Consider the following 25302-nt stretch of genomic DNA (forward strand, 5'->3'; position numbering starts at 1 on the left):
GACTGTATGGTTTTGTCTTTAAGATAGTTTTTTTTTTCTTCTTCTTATATTTGTTATTTTGGTTAAACTGAGATGAAATAAAACCAAAAAATTTCCCTTGACATGTCTGTGTCTCTTATTTGTTGCTTCTCTTGAACCTATAGGTTATAACAATTTACAGGTCAGTAGACGTGTATCATTAAGTATGTAAGTGAGTAAGTAAGTAAGAGTAAGTATAAAGGTAAGTTAGTAAGAAAGGAAGGATTAAAGGAAGTAAGAAAGGGTGAGTAAATAAGTAAAAGATCAAGTAATAAAAATTAAACAAGTGTAAATAAGTAGATATGTGCAAGCAAATATGTAAGTGTAAGTAAGTCAGTCAGTCAGTAAGAGTAAGAAAGCAAATGAGTGCAAGTAAATAAGTGTAAGCAAATAAGTAAGTGTAAATGAGTCTTTTACACTTGTGTATGTGCCTAAGTGTATGTGTCTAAGTAAATAAAAAGTTAGCTACGTAAGTAAATAAGTAAAAGGATCAAGTAAACTGAAATTAAGTAAGTGTAAGTGAGTAAATAAATGTAAATAAATAGTGAGTAATTATGTGTAAGAAAGAACGAAACTATGTAAGTAAGGAATTATGTAACTAACAAAAAAATAAGTAAATGTAAGTAGGCAAAGAAACAAGTAAATATAAAATTAAGTAAGTGTAAGTAAGTAAGTAAGTTTATAAGTAAGTGTAAGTCTAAGTAAGAAAGCGTAAATAAGTAAATATGCCTAAGCAAATACGTAAGTAAGTGTTAATAAGTCAGTCAGTAAGTGTAAGTATGTAAGTAATGTATGCAAGTAAGTATAAGTATGTAAGTAAGTGCAAGTAAGCAAATGAGTGTAAGTAAGTAAATAGGTGTAAGCAAATAAGTAAGTGTAAATGAGTCAAAGTAAGTATGTGAGTAAGTAAATAAACATAAGTTAAAGTAAGTAAGTAAGTAAGTTAGTTAGTAAGTAAGCAGGTAAATAAATGGGAGTAAATACAAGTGCATCTAAAAAAAAAAAAAGCGTATTGTGGAAAAGTTCATTTATTTTTCCGTAATTTCATTTAAAAAAATGGAACTTTCATATATTCTAGATTCATTACATATAAAGGGAAATAATTCAAGCCTTTTTTTTTGTTTTAATCTTGATAATTACGGCTTACAGCTCATGGAAATAAAAAATCCAGTATCTCAAAATATTAGAATAAAGAATTTATAATACAGAAATGTCGACCTTCTGAAAAGTATGTTCATTTATGCGCTCGATACTCGGTCGGGGCTTTAATCCTTCTGTACGAATTACTGCATCAGTGTGACGTGGCATGGAGGCAATCAGCCTGTGGCACTGTTGAGGTGTTCTGGAAGCCCGGGTTGCTTTGATAGCGGCCTTCAGCTCGTCTGCATTGTTGAGTCTGGTGTCACTCATAGATTCTCTATGGGGTTCGGGTCAGGCGAGTTGGCTGGCCAATCAAGCACAGTAATACCATGACCAGCAAACCAGTTACTAGTAGTTTTGGCACTGTGGGCAGGTGCCACGTCCTGCTGGAAAAGGAAATCATCATCTCCATAAAGCTCGTCAGCAGATGGAAGCATGAAGTGCTCTAAAATCTCCTGGTAGACGCTGTATCGACTCTCGACTTGAGAAAACACAGTGGACCAACACCAGCAGATGACATGGCACCTCAAATCATCACTGACTGTGGAAACTTCACATTGGACTTCAATCAGCTTGGATTCTGTTCCTCTCCACTCTTCCTCCAGACTCTGGAACCTTGATTTCCGAATGAGATACAGAATTGACTTTCATCCTCCCCGTGATTGTGGTCCTGTACTGAACCAGACTTAGAGATTAAAGGCTCAGGAAACCTTTGCAGGTGTTTTGAGTTCATTAGCTGATGAGAGTCTTCTCAGGTCGACATTTCTGTTTTAAAAATTCTTTATCCTAATATTTTGAGAGACTGGAATTTTGATTTCCATGAGCTGTAAGCCGTAATCATCAAGCTTAAAACAAACAAACAAACAAAAAAAGGCATGAAATATTTTACTTTATGTGTAATAAATCTAGAATATATGAAAGTTACCCTTATTAAATTAAATTACAGGAAAAAATAAACAAAGAATAAAAAATAAATAAAGAGTAAGTAACTATCACACACACACACACACACACACACACACACACACACACACACACACACACACACACACACACACACACACAATATCCATTCAAACCGTCTCAAAAGCTATTGAATAAACATGTTTTGTTTTTTGTTTTTTTAAAGAGGACACAGATGGAGGATGTCTGAGGTCCCAGCGACTGCAAAAGCACAATCACTTTTCAGTTTTATTAATGCTCAACTAACAATTAGAAGTAACTATGTACAGAATCGTAAGGGTAAAAAAAAAACAATGTTTGTAGCAATCATATCCACAATGTAAGAATCGGTCTGTCTATTTAAGGCTTTAAAAGCAAACAATAACACTCTAAACTGAATCCTACACTGAACTGAATGAAATCTATACCCAGGGTAATATGACCCTCTTTTTTTTCTTTACCAGGCAGTATAGTCAAGCAGCAGACAAGAGAACAATGAATGATCCAAACATACAATGTGTTAGAATAATCCAAACTAGCCGGATAGAGTTTAATTTCATTTTAGATGACATCCATTCCAATTAACTGAGGCATTTTATGTGCACTTTAATTTGGTCTGTTTGGTGTACACTGGAGGTTGGAGGTTACAGCAGACCTTTTAATACGGTATGTCATTCATAAGCCGTTAGTTAAAGCTGCTTTGGCATTCTTGCCGTGATGCATACTTTGACAGTGGCCCAGTGCTAGGTTAATCACCAGAGCTGATTAAGATTAAAATAATAATAAAAGTAAAAAAAAAAAAACATGAATACAAAAATAAAAATGCAGAATACACTGTAAGTGATACATGAAAAGAATCATAATATATACCATGGAATCACTGTAAAGTCCTTTTCTATACTGCTTATCCTACACAGAGTCAGCTGGAGCCTATCCCAGGGAAATTGGGCACATAGAAGTTGGGGGACACCCTGTATAGTGTGATAACCCATCGTTAGATGAAACATATACATTCAGACATTTTAGAAATGCCAACCAGCCTACAGCACGTGTCTTTCGACTGAGGGAGGAAACCGGAGTAAACCCCCAAAGCAAAACAAGGAGGCTCCATGCACACAGGACAGAGGTTGATTTGAACCCCCAACCTTGCATGTGCAAGACAAATGTGTTAACCACTAAGCCACCATGCCCCATCTGAAAAGTCAAAACAAACAAAGAAACAAAAAACATCACAATTATTTTTAACTACTATGTCATGATTTCTTTTTTCTTTTTCTTTTCTTTTTTTTTTTCAGGAGTACCCCAAGATTTGCATAGCCTTAGCATTTCGTTCCCTTTTTTTCCTTAAGGTTGACTGTATCCTAGTTCTTCTCTGTTTTCGTCCTTTTCACTCGTTTTCCCCATCCTCTCCTCTGCCTCTCTCCTCTCTCCCAGCCTGGCAGGTGCAGTCAGAAAAGTCTAGCTCGGACTGTCCCAGCCTTTCATCACAACACACATTGGCTCCGCCCTTGGGGGTGGTGGTGGGGGGCAGAGTAAACCCCGCCCCCATCTCCCACAGATTGAGAGAGAGAGAGAGAGAGAGAGAGAGAGACTGGTGCTGGGTGAGCGCGAGCGCAGACAGAGACCGGCTGCACATCAACAGGAGACTCAGACAGTGCGCACACACACTTTCACACACACACACACACATCACACGCACGCGCACACATATACGCGCGCTAGAAATAATCATCAGAGCACTCAAGAAGAAGAAGAAGAAGAAAAGAAGAAGAAGACAGAAAGTCATTTCTTCATACAGAGGATTCAGCAAGAAGACGCACGAGACGCGAGAAGTTCCCGTCTGTCTGTCACTGCGCCCCAGACTCTCAGAGGTCACCGACACCTGCTCGTGCGCACCGGGTCCGAGATGATGGTGCTGATCCTGCTGCTCTTTTGGCTCTCTGTTCACGGTAAGCGCACCGGCTCAGGTTTATTTCACTGCTGTCCCGCGCGCCTTTACCCCGGGTGCGCGCGCCGAAACCAAGCACTGAACGACTTGCTCCTAACGGATGTGTGGCTGTTTGACATGTTATGTTTTTATTCGCTTACACAATCACTCCTAGTGCATGATCACAGAGTTTTCTATTAATTATCATGCATTGTCTTCAGGACTGTTCTCTCTACACGCATACACACGCACGCGCGCACGCACACACACACTCACTCACTGACATGGGATATAGACCATACACTCTTTATTTTTTAGCCCAGGTTCCAGTTCGGATTGAATGACTGGCTTGTTTTATTGGCTTGTTTTCATTCGCTCGTGCATGATCCTCACTTATACTGGCTGCTATATACAAGGAAAAAAAAAAGAAAAAGCTTTGATTGTCCATGTGCATGCACGTATCCTTAAGAAAGTTACCCACTAACACATGCACACATTAAGAGTGTTGCACTAATCATTCATTCACATTCATGATGCTGGACTAGTGTTGTGTTTTGGTGCTGAATGTGCCTTCTACAACTTACACAATGTTCCGTCTCTGACCGGAGCTCCACAGTGGATCTCAGCCAGAAGAGATCTGTGTTTCCGTCTGCTTTCCCACCTTTTCACCATCAGGTGGTTTTGTATGATATGGGCTCCCCTTAAACCTCAGGGTCATTCCCTTGGGAGACATGACGTGACTGACCCTGACCAGAGCTGCCTGAAAGGTCAAGGATCCCCTGGTGGCAATATGACTTCAGGCTAACCCCAAGAAGACAAAACAGTATCTTCTCTAGAGCAGGACTGACCAGCAGATTGACACTTCAAACCGTGTCTGAAGCCAAAAATCCGAACGAATCGAGTTCTGACAGATCTAGACAGAGACTTGTGACTTTCAAATCTTGCTTGCTTACTCTCGTCTTCGCTTTACACCGTCTGTGCCTTGTGCTTGGTTCTCAGAAGCTGCGATTTTTACATGGCACGCAACAAACGGAGCCGAACAAGCACCCTGGCGTGAATTTAACGATTTCCTTGTTTCATGAGCTCTTAGCCAGTACACTGCCTTTTATGTAGTCTCACTCATACAGACTGAGATATGGCAATAATTAGTTACAGATGTCATTGCAAAATGTTGTTGTTTGTTTGTGTCAGACTGGAGTCGGGTGCCAAAGCACTTTACTTGATAATTATAAATTATAATTGACTGAGCTATTCATATATATATACATATATATATATATATATATATATATAGTATAATCCCAACAGGCTGCCAGGTTCTCCTTTAATTTTTAGGTTAGGGGGGTAATTTTGGGATATTTATTCATTTTGTTTATTCATTAGTTTGTTTATCAGAGGGGATGAGCAGTTTGATTTCTCAGGATTTTGATAACGGTGTCCTTGTGCACATCTATAATCTTGACAGACGCTTGGGGATAACTTTGTGATATTTATTTATTTATTTATTTATTTATTTATCAGACAGAAAGGGGCTAAATCGAGACGTCGAGAAGAGCTTGAAGTTTGATTGCATGCCTTGTTGATTTTATTACTGTGTACTTTTGCCCATCTGTAATCTCGACAGGCTTCCGGGTTTATGATCAGGGTTCATTTTAAGATGTTTATTCATGCTTATTTCTTTCTTTCTTTCTTTGTTTATTCATCCCACGAGTGCATGGAGGTGATGAGAAGAGCTCGAAGTTTCCTCATGATTCTGATCGATTTAAAAACGACGCACATTTGCACTTACACTCATCCCTAGTCTCGGGAGTCTGCTAGGTTTATGATTTGAGTTCATTACTGAACAAATTTTTAAATGTTTTTGGATTTTTATCACAAGTGGATCGAAGTTATGAGAAGACCTCGAAGTGTGCTCAAGACTGACGTTTTAAACAAACCGTGTACTTTTGCCTGTGTGTAATCTCGACAGAGTGCCAGGTTTATGCCCTCAGAAGATTCAGAAGGGAGCAGATCGAGGTGGTTATGAGTCGAGCTCGAAGTTTGAGTGCATTTCTTGTTCATTTATTACTGTGTACTTTTGCACGTCTATATTCTCGACAGACTGCCAGGTTTATCATCGGGGTTCATTCTTGGATATTTAGTTATGCTAGGTGATGAGAACAGCTCAAAGTTCGATTCAAAGTTTTTTATTATTATTATTATTATTATTATTAATTTATAACTATGTATTCATGCTCATCTCGACTCTCGGTGTTGCTGTACGGTTTTAACTTTCGGATATTTGCTTGCTTTTAGACCGAAGCAGATCAGTGTGATATAAGAGCCCGGAGTTCAGGATGTGTCATTGTTGTTAGTGTGTGTGGAAGTGACCACTAGCAATATTTCCTATCGATTAATTGCCTTGACAGGGCTGAATCTCTCAAGCCAAATCTCTCTAGTCAGTTGAACTAATGATTTATCAGAAAGAAGTAGAGCTCAGGCTGTTAATTGAACCACGACAGATGACAGCTGATATCGAACAACGTTTTCTACACACATGCTTTGTCGAGAGTTTTTTTTTTGCTAGATTTTAAGTTTGCTAGATGCTTGATTCGCAGTCCCTGTAATGATCATCTCCTAACGCAGGCTTGTCTCTCTGATTTTATGATTGATGGAGCCTAATGGGAGATGCTCGGCTTTGCCGTTCAGCCCAGGTCAACACCAGAAAATGGCCCGCATCTGAACGGCCGTGATTCCCTAGGAGGATCCACTCATCCCAGCTTTACAGTGTTTTACAAGTTATTGCTTTAATTTAAAAGGAGGCAATCGACGTCAGCAGACATAAAAGGAGGAATAGAGTGAGAATAATGCCAGGAGTATGGAAGTGCATGTACAGTGTATGTGTAAGTGGAGGTGTTTTTATATCTTGGTGGGGAACAAATGTTGCCACAATAGTAGGAATATCTGTCAGATTGACCTGGTGGGGTCAGTTACAAAATGGCAGCTTTACAAATGTTTAGTTTTGGTTACTGAGGTTATGGTTAGGGTCGGATGGAAGGTCCCCATAAGGATAGTAAGACAAACAGTGTGTGTGTGTGTGTGTGTGTGTGTGTGTGTGAGAGAGAGAGAGAGAGAAAGAGAGAGAGAGAGAGAGAGAGAGAGAGAGAGAGAGAGAGAGAGAGAGAGAGAGTCCAGTAGTAACTGTGGAAGAGCACAAAAGTCTGTGTTGAGTTTTTCAAGTGCTCAGAGGTGCTTATATAGGGCACTTCTCTTTTACACACACACACACACACACACACACACACACACACACACACACACACACACACACACACACACACACCTGGTGGCGAGGAGTGACTGATGGTGAGCACTGGGCCAGAAGCTTGCTGGATTGCTGAAGCACTGCAGGCGAGCCGTCTGTCCAAGGTCTCTCTTTTTCCCAACGTCTCTGATTCATCCGTGTTTTTATATTTGCACTGCATTCCCTACATTCCTGCTTTTCTCTCCCTCTTTATTCCCCTCTTCTTACACAGTCTTCTCTCTCATTGTACAGGATGGAGATCAAGGTTTCTCTCTCTCTCTCTCCCACACACACACACACACACACACACACACACACACACACACACACACACACACACACACACACACACATACATATATACAGGCATGCACTCTCTCAAAGCAGACATGCTCACAAGTGTACATAGTCTCTCCACCGGGGGCAGTGTTGCACACATCTACCATCTCTCTCTCTTGCTCTCCCTCTCTCATTGTTTCAATCTCTGTCTCACTTATGCATTCTTTCCATATCTCTCTCTCTCATTCTCTGTTTCACTCTTCATCTTTCTCATTCTTTGCCTTCTCTTTTATTCTCGCAATGTTTTCTCGCTGTCTCTCTCATTGTCTTTGTCTCATTCTCTTTCTATCTCTGCCTCTCTCCAGTTCTCTCTCTCTCTCTCTCTCTCTCTCTCTCTCTCTCTCTCTCTCCTGTCCGCTGTCTTATTGTTTCTGATGCTGCTTTATTGGCATGAAAAATAAATATGTTTGTATTGCCAAAACTTGGAAACACATCAGAAAAAATAACAATAGAAATAAATAAATAGATATAAATATACATGCATTCAAAAAGAGATGAAACACTAGTGATGATCTCATAAAACACAGAGAATAAAACTGAATACAAAACAGAATATTAGGTCTGTGTGTGCATGTGTGTGCATGTATGTGTGTGTATCAGTGTGTGCATTTGTGTGCATCTCTCTCTCTCTCTCTCTCTCTCTCTCTCTCTCTCTCTCTCTCTCTCTCTCTCTCTCTGCTCTCAGTGTCACTTTAATTATCTTTCTGTCTGACACAGTGGCACAGGAACACACTGCACTCTGCTCCAGCCACTGAACCCATTATATGATTAAACTAAGTATTAGCATAGATAATTCTTTTACTTTCTATTTAAATAGTATATGTGTTATATTACAGAGACACACATAATGAAGTATGTGTGATGTGTTTAGTGATTCTGGTGTTAATTTGGTGGCTGGTGCTGTGTTCTCATTATTCGTGTGAGAAGTCAATGGTTTTGTGCTGTGCTGGTGTCACTGTTGAGATAATGATATTGCTCACACAGTTACAATGGTGTTTAATATGAGAGAACAAAAGTAAAAGATCTCAAACATGGATAAAGGTCCAGTTTCATTGTTAGCTCCGTAATACAAAAAAAAAAAAAAAAAAAAAAAACCTTCTTTACTCACTCATCATTTGAGACAGCAAATGTTGGACTCAATGTTACAGCGTGCAGCGCATATGTATATTACACAGTTGTTCTGAGTTACGGCAGACACTCTTAGCTGGTTAATGATCTATGAGATGACAAGTGTGAATGGGATTGATCAGTCCCTCCAGGATTTTGCGATCACAGAAATTGCCATTTTTTCAAAATTACCGCTGATTTTCCGCATATTTGGGACACGATGCTTCATGTGATGTCATCACAACACGCCATGCGATCACGGTCATCACGGTGCACATTCAGTCAAAGCCCCTTTCGAATCATGTGTGTCAAACATGAGTACAACTAAAAGATCTCATTTACTAACTAACAACACAGTGCAAAACAATTTCGTGCAATTGTGATTTCGCCAAAACACAGAAACTCTGCATTGCAAATCTTCATGTACGGGTTGATTGACAGTGTTATTAGCATGAACTTTAAAGCTTTGGAAGCTGGTCTATTTTGAGTAGAACATACAGATGAGGAGGTGAGAGAGCTGGACTGACTAGAGCATTGAAGGGCCGCTGCATCACTCTCTTTAGGTGGAGATGACACAATGGCTAAACCCTGAATCCAATGGCTAGTCAAGTAGATCATCATGGATTTTTTTCCCACTCATCTTTGTCACTGTCATTTTCAAATGAAGGATGTGGACAAATGGGCAGCTCTGGCTCAGGTGGTGGAGCGGGTTGTCCACTAATCGTAGGGTTGGCGGTTCGATTCCTGGCCCACATGACTCCACATGCCGAAGTGTCCTTGGGCAAGACACTGAACCCCAAGTTGCCCCTGATGGCAAGTTAGCGCCTTGCATGGCAGCTCTGCTACCACTGGTGTGTGTGTGAGTATGGGGGTGAATGGGTGAATGAGACACAGTGTAAAGCGCTTTGGATAAACGTGCTATATAAGTGCAGACCATTTACTTCAGAAAAATAAATAATAATAATAAAAAACTATTGATCCATTTGATAACACACAGTCTTCTGGTATAAACGCTGGAAAAAAAAAACATACAGTATTTGAAGCTTGTAGGATAAAGCAGAGGTCCAAACAGCTCTATTAACATCTTAATATGGATGTGTCTCTCCACTCCCTCAAACTTCATCCTTATTCTCTTTCTCTTGGGCGCTCTCATTCTCACCCCTGCCTGTTCTCTCTTTCTCGGTCTTCCGTTCGTTCCATTCCTCATTTCTTTTCCATTTGTGAACCTTCTGACTGCTTCGCTGCAGTCTGAATAGTCCACAAGAGCTTGGTAATTAAAATGTCACTCAGTCGTATTGTGCACACACCGAAAGCGGAAGCTTCAGACGTCTCAATATTGTCAGTCTTTCTTGAATGGCACGTTGCGATTTCTCCTCTCGTCGGCTTGTTTTCGTAACTTAGCAAATAATTATTTACAATTTCTGAAAAACAAAGTCTTTTTTTTTTCAAAGAATGGTATGAATCTGTCACATGATAATCCATAATCCAATTCCTTCTCCGTAATTTGTACCGGATTACTGTACATTCTGCATGATAATGCATCATTTCAAGCCCGTTCATGTGGAATCTGGGTGAGATGGGCAGGATTGGCTGCTTTATCCGGATTGATGCCCATTATCCCGGATTACACGTCTGTTGGGCGCAAAGTTAAGTAATTCAACCAGATGCTGTTGTGGTCATGGGGTCACCTGTAGCGACCCTATTTACTTCCTCCTGCTTCTTTCAGGCTGGATGGAGATAAAATGGTGGAGTAGCGACAGACTGATACGGCAGGAACGATGGCCATCTCAGGACACAGCCAGGATTTTGGGACAGATTAAGACATGGATTAATGGCTTCCAAATCCAATGTGCCCCTTGCACAACGTGATCTCTGCAGAAAGATTACAATGTAAATGAAAACAATTCCATATCGTTTCGGTGAAATATATAAGATGTTTGGTCGAACTATCAAAGTTTGAAGAACGCGATTTTGGCCAAAACTTTGATTGCTAGAAAAACCTGTTTGCTAGAATTTAGCCACAGTGACATTTGACACACGTTAAAAGTCGTAATCTACACCGTGTTAATGATTATGTGACTTGTGGATTTGTTTGTGTGGTAGCGATACTCCTTACACTGACACGAGTAAACAGAATAAACACAGCTATAATATATATTCACCATCCCATTTTATATCATGCCACATTTTAAAGCAGGGGTACTCAATAGGCGGACTCGATCCATGGTTAAATGTTAAATGTCTGCAACAGAATCATATGAACAAGCAAAAACATGACCAATATTTAGTACTTTTGCTCCCCTTCTGTTGGTAACTGTTGGCATGTGACCACAAGGTCCAATCAGAGCAGCATAACGGCATCACTATGACAACGCTGTATTTCCACACTCTCCGGTCCTAATGTAACAATTTGTTTTGGTGAGTTGCGTTATTAATAAATAAACTGGTAAATGTCGAAAGAGCTACAAAAATGACCTGTTCCAAATTGTCGGTTCTGATGAAAAGGAAGGTCGACAATGAAAAACATGTGTTTAAAGATGACTGGACAGACAAATATGCATTTATTCTTCCTAATAGAAGCACCAAACCTAGTTGCTTAATTTGCAACGAGACAATGGCGATTCTGAAGAGTGGTAAGGTTAAGCGCCATTATGAAACAAAGCACATGTATTTTGAACAACATTACCCATAGAACACAGAGGTGGGAACCAAAAAACTAAACCAGATAAGGCAATCATATCGAGTAACAAGACGTATTACAGTTAAAAAAGCAACACAACACGAACAGGCAACGGAGGCCTCATTATGTCCCATGACGATGGGACAGACACTTGCTCAATCTGTTTGGACGTTCAGCTCAGTGGAAAATCAAAGTGGAAAAACACAAAGATGTAGATTTGAGTACCCCTGTTTTAAAGTGAGTTGGGTTGTAATTACAGCTAGCCCAGCTTCAACGGTCCAAACCATCCATGTCCCTGATAAAAAAAAAAAGTAAAAAAAAAAAACAAACCCAAGGCTGCTTTATTTTCCGCTTACAGAACAGAAATGTCTCAGAAGAGGTACGGCTTGGACGGAACGATTCTTCTAATATGCTTATGCTATGCACATGTGCCACTTGTGTATGATATCTAGTGTGGATTCGAGGTAACTCTCCATAGTCTCACAGTAATTTTCACAGTAGAGCTCCCAGCATAAAAACTGCAAAATAATCAGTTTGGATATTGTAGTCGGAGCAGTCGGGACATTATTGCGGGGCGTAAATCACCCACCGCTGCATGGCGAGCTGACTGTAATGTTGTGTGTCCTCTGTAAAGCGGCGGTAAATGGGCTGACAGGATTGCTGAGGCATATTTCAGGCGTCAGGTCTGTGAGAGGTTGAGGAATTGGGTTGCCAATCCGATAAGAACCAGAGAAGGTTTTACTGGAAGTTTCGGAGACACCAGAAAATTACACCTTACTTTTGTTCTCTCTCTATTTCTTTCCATGCCTCTCAATCTCTCCCTACATTCGTTCACCTGGTTGCTTTTCATGCTGAGGTTTTCAGGAAGGTAGGAGAGTGAAGTATGGATAAATTGCTCAGTACAGGACATTGCTCAGTAAGATGTTTATAGGTGTGGGTTATGGACTGAACTTGGCTGTATAGTCTTACAAGCAAAGAATGGAACTAAATTTATAAATGCTGGTCTGGTTACTTTAACTTTAATGTAAATTTTCTAAGGTTTAACATCTAATATCTAATATGTAAGTACTTCTTCCTGAAATGTGAATGCTAAAACAGATCTAAATTTTTTGCTAAATGCTAAAATATATCTAATATATACTGTCACTTTAGCCTGAACCGCAAATGATTAAGCATCTAACATTGAACTTTAACCCAAACTCAACATATACTAACCCAACTAATATCTAACTTCATCCCAAATTCTGAAATCTGAATTAAGTCCCGAGTATGAAGTACTAAAATGCATCGAACATCTAACTACAGACTGAACTCTGAATGATAAAACAGCTAACACCTAACTTTAGCCCAAACTCTTTAGCTAAAAATCTTTGTCATGCTAATCTCACTCTAAAATTCAGGTAATGTAATTCAGGTAGGTAATGTTTACCAGTCTAATCTCTCAATGTGAAAAACGTCCGCGTAAATGTAATATTGAAGTAGCATTAATATCTAAGTTAATCTGAACTTCAGTCCAGACTTTGAAATGCTAAAATACACTAGTTCTAACATCTAAATTCAACCTGAACACTGAATGAAAATGGTATAAACCCTCACTACATTTACCTAAATCCAAACTCTTTAGCTAACATTAGCTAAATAAGGAAAAAAAAAAATCTACTCTGTTATGGAAATTAACATACGAAACAATGTTATGTCTGAACTCAAAAGTTAAAATAGCGCTAACTTTATCCCAAGCCCCAATATTTAAATATGATTCATTTCTAACACCAATTGAAAACAGCTAACACTAAATATAATGTATTTAATGAACTCTTTAGTTAATAAAAGAGGTGTGTCATGATAGAATAGAGTCTACGTTCCGAATGTGAAAATAGCTGTAATTTCAGCCCAGACCCAAAATGTAACCCAGTATACATCTGAGTCTAGACTCTGAAATGCAAAAATCATTTAAACATTTCATTTTAGCTCAAACCCTTGCTAAACATAGTTTAAAAAAATCTTGGTCATGCTAATTTAGCTCTAATACACAGGATAATTATAGCAAAAGAGCACTAACATATGAATTTCCTGTCAGCATTGGATGTTAAATTGCCTCTAACTTCATCAGGAGCTCTGAGTTCTAGCTAACATATACCCACAGGATCCTACAGTAGCTGTGCAACCTCACATTTGCTCTGAATGCTAAGCTAACTTGCTGTCATTCCCACCCTTTGGTGCGTTAGTTAGCAAGCGAGCATGGATGTAACATTAGCCTATATGTTCAATAATCAGAACCCAAGTGAAGCCCTGGTTCTCTGCTATACTAGTTCAGTTAATTAGCTGAGGGGAGGTGGGATTACTCTGCAGACAGAGTCAGATACAAGTAACCTCTCTCTTCCTCTCTATTCTGGCTAAGTGCCAACTTTCGGCAGTTTCATTCAGGCATCTGTTTAAAGAAGTGGAGGAGCGTTTGACACCAAGCAGTGAGGCTCATGTCAAATGAAGCACAGTATGTGGAAAAACGGTCTTGCTTCCCTGACGGTCCCTGGCGGCTCATTGAGGAGCACCTGGATTATCCTGGATTATCACACCCACATACACACACACACAAACACACACACATTTATATAACAACAGCCTACCAGCGCAGCTGCTCTAAATGAACCTCTTTGCTTGTAGATGGAGAAACTGAGGTAGAGTTTATTAATGGAAACATCTTGCTCGGTTTCATATCCAGTTGTGGAGCTGTAATGCAATTCCACTATCAGTATCTGTTCAGTGCTATAAATATCAGTATCTATATATGTATCTGGATTTAAACCTGAAGTGACATTGACTAAAACACTAGAAAACATTGGAAGATGACTCAGAGGTAGAAATGGCAACACTGTCAGCATGGTGTGTTTATACTACCTCAGCTACATCCCGCATTGTATTCATTTATTTATTTTAATCCAGCTCAGATAGTTCTTACATTTATCATTATAACTGATCAGGGAGTTACTAAGGATGAATGAATGAATGCTTTAAATACATTGCTGCATGTTCATGTTAATGAACTGAGTCCTTCTTTGCCTCACGATCTTCAAATCCGACTGCTTGCTGAAAAGTAAGCCTTCTATTCGTATCTGTATTTGTACCTGTATAGAACGCATTATCTGTTTATTCCAAATAACATATTCGTATTTGGTTACACTCCTGCACTCTTACAAATAAAGGTACTTCATTGGTTCTTCAGTGGTTCTTTATAGCACCATAGGTTCTGCAAAGAACCTTCTTCTTGTCAAGAACCATTTTTCATTGTATAGGGTTCCTGAGTTGAGCTCTATGGTTCTTTGGAGATCAAAGAAGTTATTGGTATTTCATTATAGGTTCTTCAGAGCAGTGTATTGGTTCTTCAAGGTATAATCACTGAACAGGTTAAAGTAAACCCTATAAGGTTCTTTGTGGGACTGGAAATGGTTCTTCTGGCTTCATGCTTAAGAACTTTAGGTACCTAAGTTAGGGTTTTTAGAGAACTTATGATAACATGCTTCCTTGTGGCACTGCTGTGAAGAACCGTTTCTGGGTTCATTACAGTAAGTAGATGGTTCTCTTAAGAACTTGAGAGTAGCATTTTCTTTGTGCAACTTAAAAGGTTTCTCCTATGGCATCAGGCTGAAAATCTCTTTTGGTTCTAATTGGAACCTTTATTTTCGAGAGTGTGATTGAAATAGATTTTTGAAAAGTCAAATTTTAATGAAATATTGAAAGCTATTTTTATGCGTTCAGCTACTAAGGTTACACAAGAATTTATATGAAATATTCACAATACAGAAATTGTTATGTTTTCAATAAACTGTGCAGCACTAAAATGTACCTTAGTGCAACTTTTTTTTGTGATTGCTCAACATGATCCATTCTTCAGACATAAATACCAGGTCATGTGTCATTAAGCGAAGGATTAGCCATAGCCATGTGGTAAGCATGTGACACAAAAGCTGTTGCAATTTGTTATTTTTTTTATTACAAATTATATTGTGCACTCTGAGGTAAAACAAATAAATAATGTAAAATATAGTGCTAAAAAGTGGACATGTTTGCTTGACCACAGAAACAATAGTGTCTATTTTCATGAGCGTTAATAGCAGGATGCATGGTGGGAGATGAAGGGCTCCAGTTCTAGCACACCTACGCTTCCCTCTCTGTGTGATTTTATGGTCCTGATCTGCTGCAGCTGCACTCACAGTGTTGGCTACCATTTCTCTCTGTGCCAGTTGGAGTATTTTCTGCACCAGGAAATGCCAAACATCATGCGATACGCCAAAAATGGCCTCCCGCAATCCGAACACTGTCATTCAATTTCTGTAGTATCCAATATTCTGTATTCTGTCAACCTGTCTCTCTGTGTAAGCTTGCCTTTATAAATACATTTTCTTTCTCGCATTCCCGGAGCTTGGCTTCAAGTGTAATTTAATACTGTGGTGGGACTTCATGCCAGTGTGGCATCGAAAAAATGCTAATGTGCTATGAGGGGAGCAGTTAAATGATTTGCTTTCCTTTCAAGCGTTCTGGCAGGGGCTTTCGATCTGGCTACCGTCCCAGGCGAATAGACACCGGTCATTGCTCAGTCCTCAGGGGACATTAGAGCAAATCAGCACATTGCGCAGGAGCCGCTGGCACGTCGCTTCTGGACTTTGGCCTCGTCCCAATTCCCAGCGGCCCGAACGTGCGCTCCTGGAGAGGCAGGAGCCTCTGCTTAAGCCAAATTGAATCAGATTCTTCACGAAAGGGTTAAATCTGCTTCTATAGCCCTGCATGCGCATTACTGGATATAGAACGGGAGGGGTAAGTGGCTCAGGAGGGGTCTCGTAAAACACTGATCATAAAGCCTGGCTTCAAGATTGGATTAAGAGCAGAGTGCCCCATCCTAAAAAGGAGTGCAGTTTATTAGAGCCTTATCTTAAGTGATAATGTTACCATGAAGGGCTGTGTAATGGCACTAGAGTGGACTGTAGCCATATAAAAGATATGAGCCCATGGCAGAAAGGGAGACGATGATAGGCTGTGAGTGCAGGAAGAAAGCACTTTTATTTCCATGGAGAAGGAGATGTGGAATCTGACGGGAGCCGTGGCTTCTGCTATGGCAAGTCCTGAACTGATGATGGTGCCTCCACTTTGCGAATGGAGCGCTGAGGTTGAATTTTTTACAGTATGATAACCTACAGTAGTCTAGCAATCTTATTGTATCATTGTACAGTATAAAGGTATACAATATAATGTATACATTATACAATATAACTAAAAAACAACAACAAAAGGAAACAAATAGATCAAATCGCTTAATTGTTCTATTCTTAGAAACAACTCTTAGAAGCATTCGGAATATTGAGAACGACTTTTCCATCAAAACTTTGGTCAAGTTGTTGTTGCAATATAAGCTGAATGAGAGAATGCATCTGTGAAGAAATCCAGTGTACAAATAGCAGTGTATATACAGTACACCAAAAATATATACAGTACTGTGCAAAAGTCTTAGGCATCCTATTTTTTTAGTACACACTTTGTTATAGATTTTTATTTGATGACTTCTACATTATCGAGTCAGTACAAAAACATTTTAGATTCCCAAACTTTAGTTTTCCAGCACAAAATGTTTGTATGTCAGTAAAGTAAGCAGCATATTAAGCGGTAAGAGACACTTTTCAGACAAAAAACACAACGAAGAATGCTGGGTTTTGCTGCAGAAATAAGAAGCGAGTGCGACAGTCAAAGTCTCCAGAAGAACCGTGGCTGGTTCTGCAAGGTGCTCAATAACACTTACAGCTCATTTCCTTATGCACTGTAAAACCGGATAAGTTCAGTTCATGAGGAAACTAATTACCTCAAAATTTTTAAGCTGATAAATCAATTTTTTTAAGCTAAATACACTTAAATAAAACAAAAATGTAATTCAAACTTTGTAATTTAAGTGTATATCGCTTAAAGAAATTGATTTATCAACTTAAATGTTTTGAGGTAATTAGTTTCCTCAAATTTTTTGAGTTAAATGAACGGTTTTTAAAGTGTATAACTGCCCTAGTTCTACCTGAAACTAACTTATTTTTTTTTTTTTAAACAAATAGTCATCACACCAAATATTGCCTTTGTTTCATTTATTACTGTTTACTGCTCTGTATAGTATCTTTTTTCAATGGTGTATATATATATATATATATATATATATATATATATATATATATATATATATATATATATATATATATATGTTTTTTGTTTTTTTTTGAAGGGGATCTTTGCTCTACAGCATTTCTTTGCATGTGCCTAAGACTTTTGCACAGTCCTGTGTCTGTTTGATTGACTTTTTTCAACAATACCATGTTATTCTGTGCATTTGATGGCCATCATTTACAGTATGGTAACGATAGGAGCATGCTAAAAGTGGCAGCAGAGGTAGCAATGTTACAGGATACCCATTTTGGCTATTATAGTTAGAAACATACTGTATGTTTTATAAGGGTTAGATTGCTTTTCTTTTTTTCGTTGGAAGCAGACTGCTGTTTATAACTGCTACACATTTCACCATCGTCCTCTCCTGACTCATCCTTGTTTTTGTCTGGGGGTAAAACCTTTTTTATTATTATTTATTTATTATTATTTTTTTACAGCAGGATATGTTTAATGGAACTGAACAACTGAGCAGTAAATAGACTGAAAAGTTTATTTGTTATTTATTTATTTTCTATTTTATTCTGGAAATGCATTTTAATTGGTATTTTTAAAGCAAGGGATGAGGTAATCCTCTGGTCATATGCTGTGACACTATAACAATAACTTATTATTTTAAGTAACACATCCTGGTCCATAATACACTGAAACACTGAACTTTTTATAGAGTGACCTTGTGGTAAACTCCATTCAGAACAGTGCATGATCTGTAAATGTGGTTAGCAGAAAACACAAGTCGGTAAGCTTTGAGTTCTTTTGGGAGCATTGGGAGAACAATGATGTGAAAAAGCTGAGTCAGACAGAAAACCGAAATCCTTTGAAGAAAATAAAGAGTATCTGGGAATTTATAGGAAAAGGATGTAAGAGAAAAAAAAATCTGTTTGCGGTACTTAAGCAAGCTAACAGCTACAGTTTTCTGCAAAACCTTGGAGGGATTTTTTTCCCCTTTCCGAAGGCTATGTTACCTAATTGTGGTCTGGTTAGGTACATCAACCCGCATAAAAAGGTAAATAGAGCTATCTTAGCACAAAGCTCGGCAAGAGGCGAAATGGCAAAGGGATTGCTGAGACAAATTAAGGTTATCTGAAAACCGCCAAGGTAATCCTTACCATTGATGTCTGCATGTCTGAAAGTATGTGTGCGCCTGCAAATGGGAATGAGATTACGCCACTCATTCTTTGTATGCTAATTTTATTACCACATATTGTTTCCGTATCTGACACGTAACAGCTTTAGCCCGTGGCTTAAAATGCCTTTTTCATGGCGTGCTGACTGTCTTTTATGTTATGACTTCTGCAAGCTACGCTTTGTGGCAGGGATTGGGGGGAAACAGTAATTCGTGTTGATATTTTGTGCCTGCTGTAGCATGCTGAAGCGCTCAGACTTGCATGGCCTGCTGATGCTGATGCTGCTGACAGTGAGGGGTGGCATGGCGCTGCACTGCTCTGCAAGCATAGCTAACGTGAACACAGCTGCTGTTTAAAAATGCAGGACGCCCACTTGATTTAAATCACAATTTCATGTGACACAAGAGCTTCCGAGGTGTCAGCACCCCTCAAACCGAGGGCCTTTAACCCACAATGATGTTACAAAGTCTATGGATGTCAACGTTGTGAATTATTTAGACATGCAAAAAAAGGCACTTTATCCAGAACGATGTTAGTAACTTGAAGTGGATCAGGGCAATCATGTTTTCTGTTAAAGCCTCTCTATAGATGGACATCCTCCATGTACCAAGACTGATTCTTGCATATTTTTTTTTTTTTAACATTTATGGCAGACGCCCGTATCCAGAGCGACTTACAGTTATCTCATTTTATACAACTGAGCAGTTGAGGGAGGCCTTGCTCAGGGTCCCAGCAGAACTTACAACCTTCTGATCAGGAGTCCACTTTCTGAACCACTGAGCTACCACTGCCAGTGCTCACTTCTCTTGCCATGCGTTTATTCCTGTTATGTCTCTCTGTTCCATGCTATTGACATAACAATTCACCTTCTCATTCTCTTTTAATGCAATGGCCTTTCTTGGGTTTTTGGGTTCAGGAGCACTAAAAGAAAACATGCTTCGTTTGGCAGTGAAAACATAAGGGCAACAGCTAATGAGGCTCAGGTTGTTTCATGTCCTGCTTCCATGCCATCGCCTTACAAAGAATCTGGCCTTGCACCTCTCCTCTTCTTTGTATTTTGCTTGTCTATGCAGTCCTAATGCTACAGCCTGGGATTAAAGTATCTGCCACAAAAGTGACTTTCAGGGCCCCTATGCCTCTTCTGTTTGAAGGCTGGAAAACAACCAAGCTTTCATCTTATGAACCAGTAACAAAGCCTGAAGACACATTCACCGAGAGAGATGAGAGGCAGGCATTGTAGCGACCCCTTTTTTTATATCCAGCCTTTTTAAGACATCCTACCTGGAAATGACATCTCCTTCATAGTACTTTCCATCACTTTATGAGCCTTGGTCTGCCTCTGCACAGGCAAAAATGGAAACCTGGACCAAAAGGATGAGGTCCAATTAAAGGGGTAAGTGTGGAGTGGCTGAAGAGATGCACCCTGAGGCTTGTCCACCATAATGACAGGGGATACTGAACAGGAACACGGTCAAGCCGAGCGGCAATTTTTTCACCATAAAGGTAATAAGCATTGGTTAATGCTGTTATAAGGAGACACGTTTGATTAATCCAAAGCTCGCCTGATGCCTAGGTTTTTAAGCTCTTTCACTTATTTTTGATGTTCCTGTCGGTGCAGATGTATGTCCTCTAGTTCTCATCCAGAATAGCTTGGTGTCCGTAGGTCTTAGAAATGGTCGCATGGAGCAGCAGCAGCAGCAGTGTGTCTGAGGTTTCCACCCACAGGCAAGACAGAGCACAGAGCGATGTGAAGCTCTGAGAAGATGGCGAGGGAAACTAAAAAAAAATATAAGGGAAAAAGTGAAATACGATAGGTCTGAATTAATGATGGCACTGAAGCAGTGGTAGGCCCAGTGGAGACTTGAACCAGATTTCAGCCTGAGTGGATTTTATCCCCTGGAGGTGAGTCGAGCACAGAACGTCAACGCCATCACACGCTGTCCCTGAGCATGGGCCACAGGGGCCTCTATCATTCCTTATCACTGCTCTTCCCCTCCCAAATTATATAGGACAGCTATCCATGTAGCGTGTGTATGTACATTATTTATCTGTGCCTAAGAAGCAGCATGACACTCCCTAATAAATTAGAGCGATATGCTGCTGTGAATAAACGGCCTGATGAAAATCAGGGGAAAATTAACAGGAACAGGAGAGTTTCGGAGTTTGAGCTGGATGAAATTATGATCAGTGGCCTATTACAAAGGCAAATTACCCATTTGAAAAAAAAAGGCAGGGAGTGTGTTATTATTATATAAGGTGCAAAAAATCTGACTGCTAATGCGACTGCTTCCTGAATGCCAAATCTCCCCCTCCAAACTATAAACATCCATCACTCTGAGAGAGGCTCCACTAATGTGTCTGCGGCTGAAGAAAGCCTATGAGCATATGTCAATAAAATGCCCAGACATGTGGAAGAAGCTGGAGGAGAGCAAGACGGGGGAGAGATCTCTGCTTAGGATGGACTGTCACCCACGATCAACGTGATGCCCTCCTCAAAACTTCAACCCTTGCAAATCAGAATAGGTCAAGAGACTAGAAGAGAGGCTTAGAATGTTCTCTTCTGCCTCCTGGAAAATGTGTCTACTGACAGGTGTGAAGATAGTTATGTCTAATTAAGTGGAAGTGGAGCTGTGGGCCACATGGAATGAAGATGCAATGGCCAGACTTGTCAAATCAAAGCGGGGTCAAACTGCTTCGCTGCAAATGCAGGACAGGAAGAATCAATCAGAGATGTGGAAAAGCTATTGGAATTATCATACACATCAAGTTTCTAATAACCGTCTACTTGTTACGATGCAGTTGCATGACCTGCAAGTGAAGATGTTTTCATTAAGAAGCTCAGGAGGACACGTGTACTGACTCAGTGGTTTTCAAACCAAGTTCCTGGTAGCTCATTTGCTTTGAAAGGTTTTCTGCTTACCCTACTCTGACCTATCTAACACAGCTCATTAGGTAATCATCAAGGCCTTAATCAGTAGTCAGGGCTCACTAGGGCTGGGAGTGAGAACCATGGGTTTACCTATTACCACTGGAAGACTTTTCATCTATGTGAGTACATGAAGATTGATGGTTAGTATGCATGGCCATATTTGTTGACTGTGAATTAATAAGTGAATAAAATGATATGAGGGTCATAGATTAAAAGGAGTAAGAAATATGGTAGGGGTACAGAGTGGGCTCTTCAACATACACCAATTATAGCAAGACGTTTGGATTAACATCCTTTAATATTTCAGCATTTCAGAAGCATGATATACATACTGCATAAGTATTACGTTACATTAAAATAAATGAAGGAGGTGGGATATAGGAAATGAAAGGAGGAGAAATATATATATATATATATATATATATATATATATATATATATATATATATATATATATATATATATATATATATGTGTGTGTGTGTGTGTGTGTGTGTGTGTGTGTGTGTGTGTGCCCGAGCAAATGTGCACTGAGACTCTGTGAAAGGTGCCACAGTGAGTTTGTCACAGCCAGTATAACCTTATGGACCGAGGGAGTGCCACGGAGAGAGAGAAAGAATATTTCCTAGGGCTTTGAGACAATGTCATACTGATTAAGTCACATGGAGTGACCGTGGCAGCACGTGGAATAGGAAACCAGAAGAAAAAACATGAACTATTCTCTAACCCTGGAAGGCTCTCAAATCATTCCCATCACCTTCCTACCTTTCTCTTTTCTTTTTCAAAGTTCATGACTGCTTGACATGGAGTTTTTTGTGCATGCGTCTGTCACAAAAAGAGAACAGCTAGCTAATGGTCTTCTTGATCTCCAGGGGCTATAAGCAAATGTCTGTTCGGTTCAGCATTAGATGAGAAGAGAGACAAAATGTTGCCTAGAGCCTTTTATAGAGAATGAATTTACAGAGATCTCTTGATGGATATAGACTATACATTACAGGTATTAAACCTATTTGTACTTCTGTTCGCATTGCTTATATCAGGGCTTGGCAGACAGTAGCTCAGGGCCAGTTCTGGCCTGCTTAACAAGATTATTTGGCTTGCAAATGAAATGAGAAACTTCTTAAGCTATTCATCAACATTACTGAGTATTCAAATATCATCTGTGGATATACGATAAAGTAGGGCCTACTGTATATCATATCAGGCTGTTTGCATCCTGGAGCAAAGTAGCTTTGGATGAGTTGGGACCATTCTTCGTACAGTACCACATCCAAAATATAGGAAGTTAGGTCCAGCTTATGCTTCTATCCCCAAAATCCCAGTATTAGAAACCTCTTAATTGATTCTGTAAACTTCTTATTTTGATTATAAATGTCTCATTTGCAGCATTGGGTCCTCGTTTCTGTACTAACACATGCTGACACAGCATCAATTGCCAAAATGGAGGAACTGGTTTAGTTGCTATTCTTAAAATGCTGCATATTTCATAACAGATGTGAATGCTTGATGTTATGGTTAAAATGCAACATGTTAATTGGCTTTTGATATTGTTTTAACAGTGGTTTTGGGAATGAGGAGGCTGGTCAAAATGACCTTGATTAGAAATACCAGGTAGGGTTTAAATCCTGTAAAATCATAGGTTGTTTGAGCAGTACCGCCATACCCTAAAATCATTTTGACCCATCAATTACTGTAAACAACCATAAAAATCGGCTCCATTGCCAAACCTAATTGTTGAGCCCTGTTTTTTTTTATTGATAGAAGCCAAGATATCGCTGTAAATTAGTCAAGCAATGCTTTCAAGTTCTTGAAAAACTTGGACAATACAATAAACGACTGGCCTCGTCTTGAGAAAGTTGAGCTGGTGTGGACTCTGTTGCCCTGGTGATTTTCCTGCATATTTAGTCTCTGCAAAATGCACGAGATAATGGTTTCACTGTTGAAGATGTCTTTGGAAATGCAAGGAAGGGATAGAAATTAGACCACCCAAAGAGATGTAAAAGCAGGGGTTAGCAATTATAGTCCAGAGATCAGTTTGGTCACCAGTTAGTTAGTTGACACCATGTCTTAGAGCGGGAAATTCACCAAAGTGTCCTGATCTCTGGAATCGCTGGCCAGTGCATTAGAAAATGAGGTCTGTCTTGCACGTTTTGACTCCCAGCCACCCAATTGTCAAAAACATACAGGTCAATAAGCCAATCTCAGTGGCAGACGTTAAGTGATAATAATAGATAAAGCCTTGCCCTTTTTTTCCAGAGAACTGAGCGAGTTGAATTAAGTGATTCAGCTAGAAAATGGGCTTGTGACCGAGGTGCATTGCCCTCAAGCTTAGCAGCTAGTCTTCTCTGTCATGTGTTACTGTTCGAGATGGCAGCCAGCAAAGATTTGCGAATTGCCTTTGGTGGACTGTTGGACTACACAGAGCTTGTTGTTCTTAAAAATAAGAGCCTTTCTGAAGAACACTGGAGCTTTGATAGCAACTGCTCAGCATCGTCACAAAGAGTGGCTTTTAAATGAGCCAGACTAGTGTGACTTTGATGGCAAATGTATGATTATGGCTTTGAACATTAGCGTGCTATAGTGTGTGTGTTCTGGAACAGATTGGTCTTTAATATCTACACAACTTTTAATGTTTTACAAGAGACTGTTATTGAGGAGAAACGAAAAATCCATCTCTCAGTAATAAAGGTCAGTATTAGTCACAAAGAATGACGCTGAGAAAGAAAAAAAACAGTATCGTCAATATTTTTAACATTTTAATTAAGCTTAAATGCAGCAAAGATGGAAAGATGACGCTTTATAAAACAGTTCAGTTGTGTTGAGAATGAAATGTAGTGGTTTCTCTGCTCATGCATTCAAACAGCACTCGAAGCTTATTCAAAGTGTTCAATGTGTTGCCAGATTAGACGAAATCCCCCGCAGTTGTGATATGATTTATCTTTTTGAGCCACAAACCAGCATGGAATAATGGTTGGACGTCAACTTTGATATTAGATTTTATGTTTATCAAGGCATCATTTTGACACACACATACTCAGTGCTCAGTTACACACACACACATCTAACAAGCAAACATTAAATATGAGATTAATACTTTTAATCATTTGACTTAGAAGGTTAATTTGCATGCTGTACTACACTTCTTTTATTAAGTTTGAACATCAACTTTTATTAAGTTTGAATTAAGTTACACAAATGATATAAACATTTTTTCAGAATCAGGTACTGGGAAGCAATGAAGTCCACTGTGAAGTAATATACAGTGACTCTCTTGCTAGCACAATATGCAGTCACTTTGTGATTAAATTCTATATAGAGAGAAAATAACAATGCTAGCCAGATGATGTGAAGAGAAAACATTACAGCTTGTAGCCAGAGGTTGGGAAATGACTTGACTTTTTGTCAAAGGTTCAATCATGTTGTGTTAGCGCAGACACTTTCTCAGAAAAGATAATGACTATGGCTGAGTTGTCCCCCCACTGGTCTGTATTAATGCACTTAATTAGCTAATTAGCTACTAGATCCGCATACTTTATTAAATACTGTGGGCTACCATTTAAAAAAAAAATGTAGTCAGTTAGGTTTCTAGGCAACCAGAACATTGGGCTGGGCAGCACAGGG

At 39.4% G+C, this 25302-nt stretch overlaps 1 protein-coding gene across 3 annotated transcripts in view; it reads left to right on the top strand.

Annotated features, from left to right (window-relative positions):
- The first annotated feature begins 3278 nt into the window (after positions 1–3278).
- The window catches only part of kirrel3b (kirre like nephrin family adhesion molecule 3b), a 219161-nt gene continuing 197137 nt past the window's right edge, over positions 3279–25302 (top strand). For all 3 annotated transcript variants that reach the window (XM_047155222.2, XM_053678142.1, XM_047155224.2), the window contains exon 1: positions 3279–4049. In XM_047155222.2, coding sequence (XP_047011178.1) covers positions 4007–4049 — 43 coding nt within the window. In that variant the 5' untranslated portion in view covers positions 3279–4006. The remainder of the gene's footprint in view (positions 4050–25302) is intronic.

This window comes from Ictalurus punctatus, chromosome 4 (genome assembly GCF_001660625.3).
Source record: "Ictalurus punctatus breed USDA103 chromosome 4, Coco_2.0, whole genome shotgun sequence".
Taxonomy (NCBI): Eukaryota; Metazoa; Chordata; class Actinopteri; order Siluriformes; family Ictaluridae; genus Ictalurus; species Ictalurus punctatus.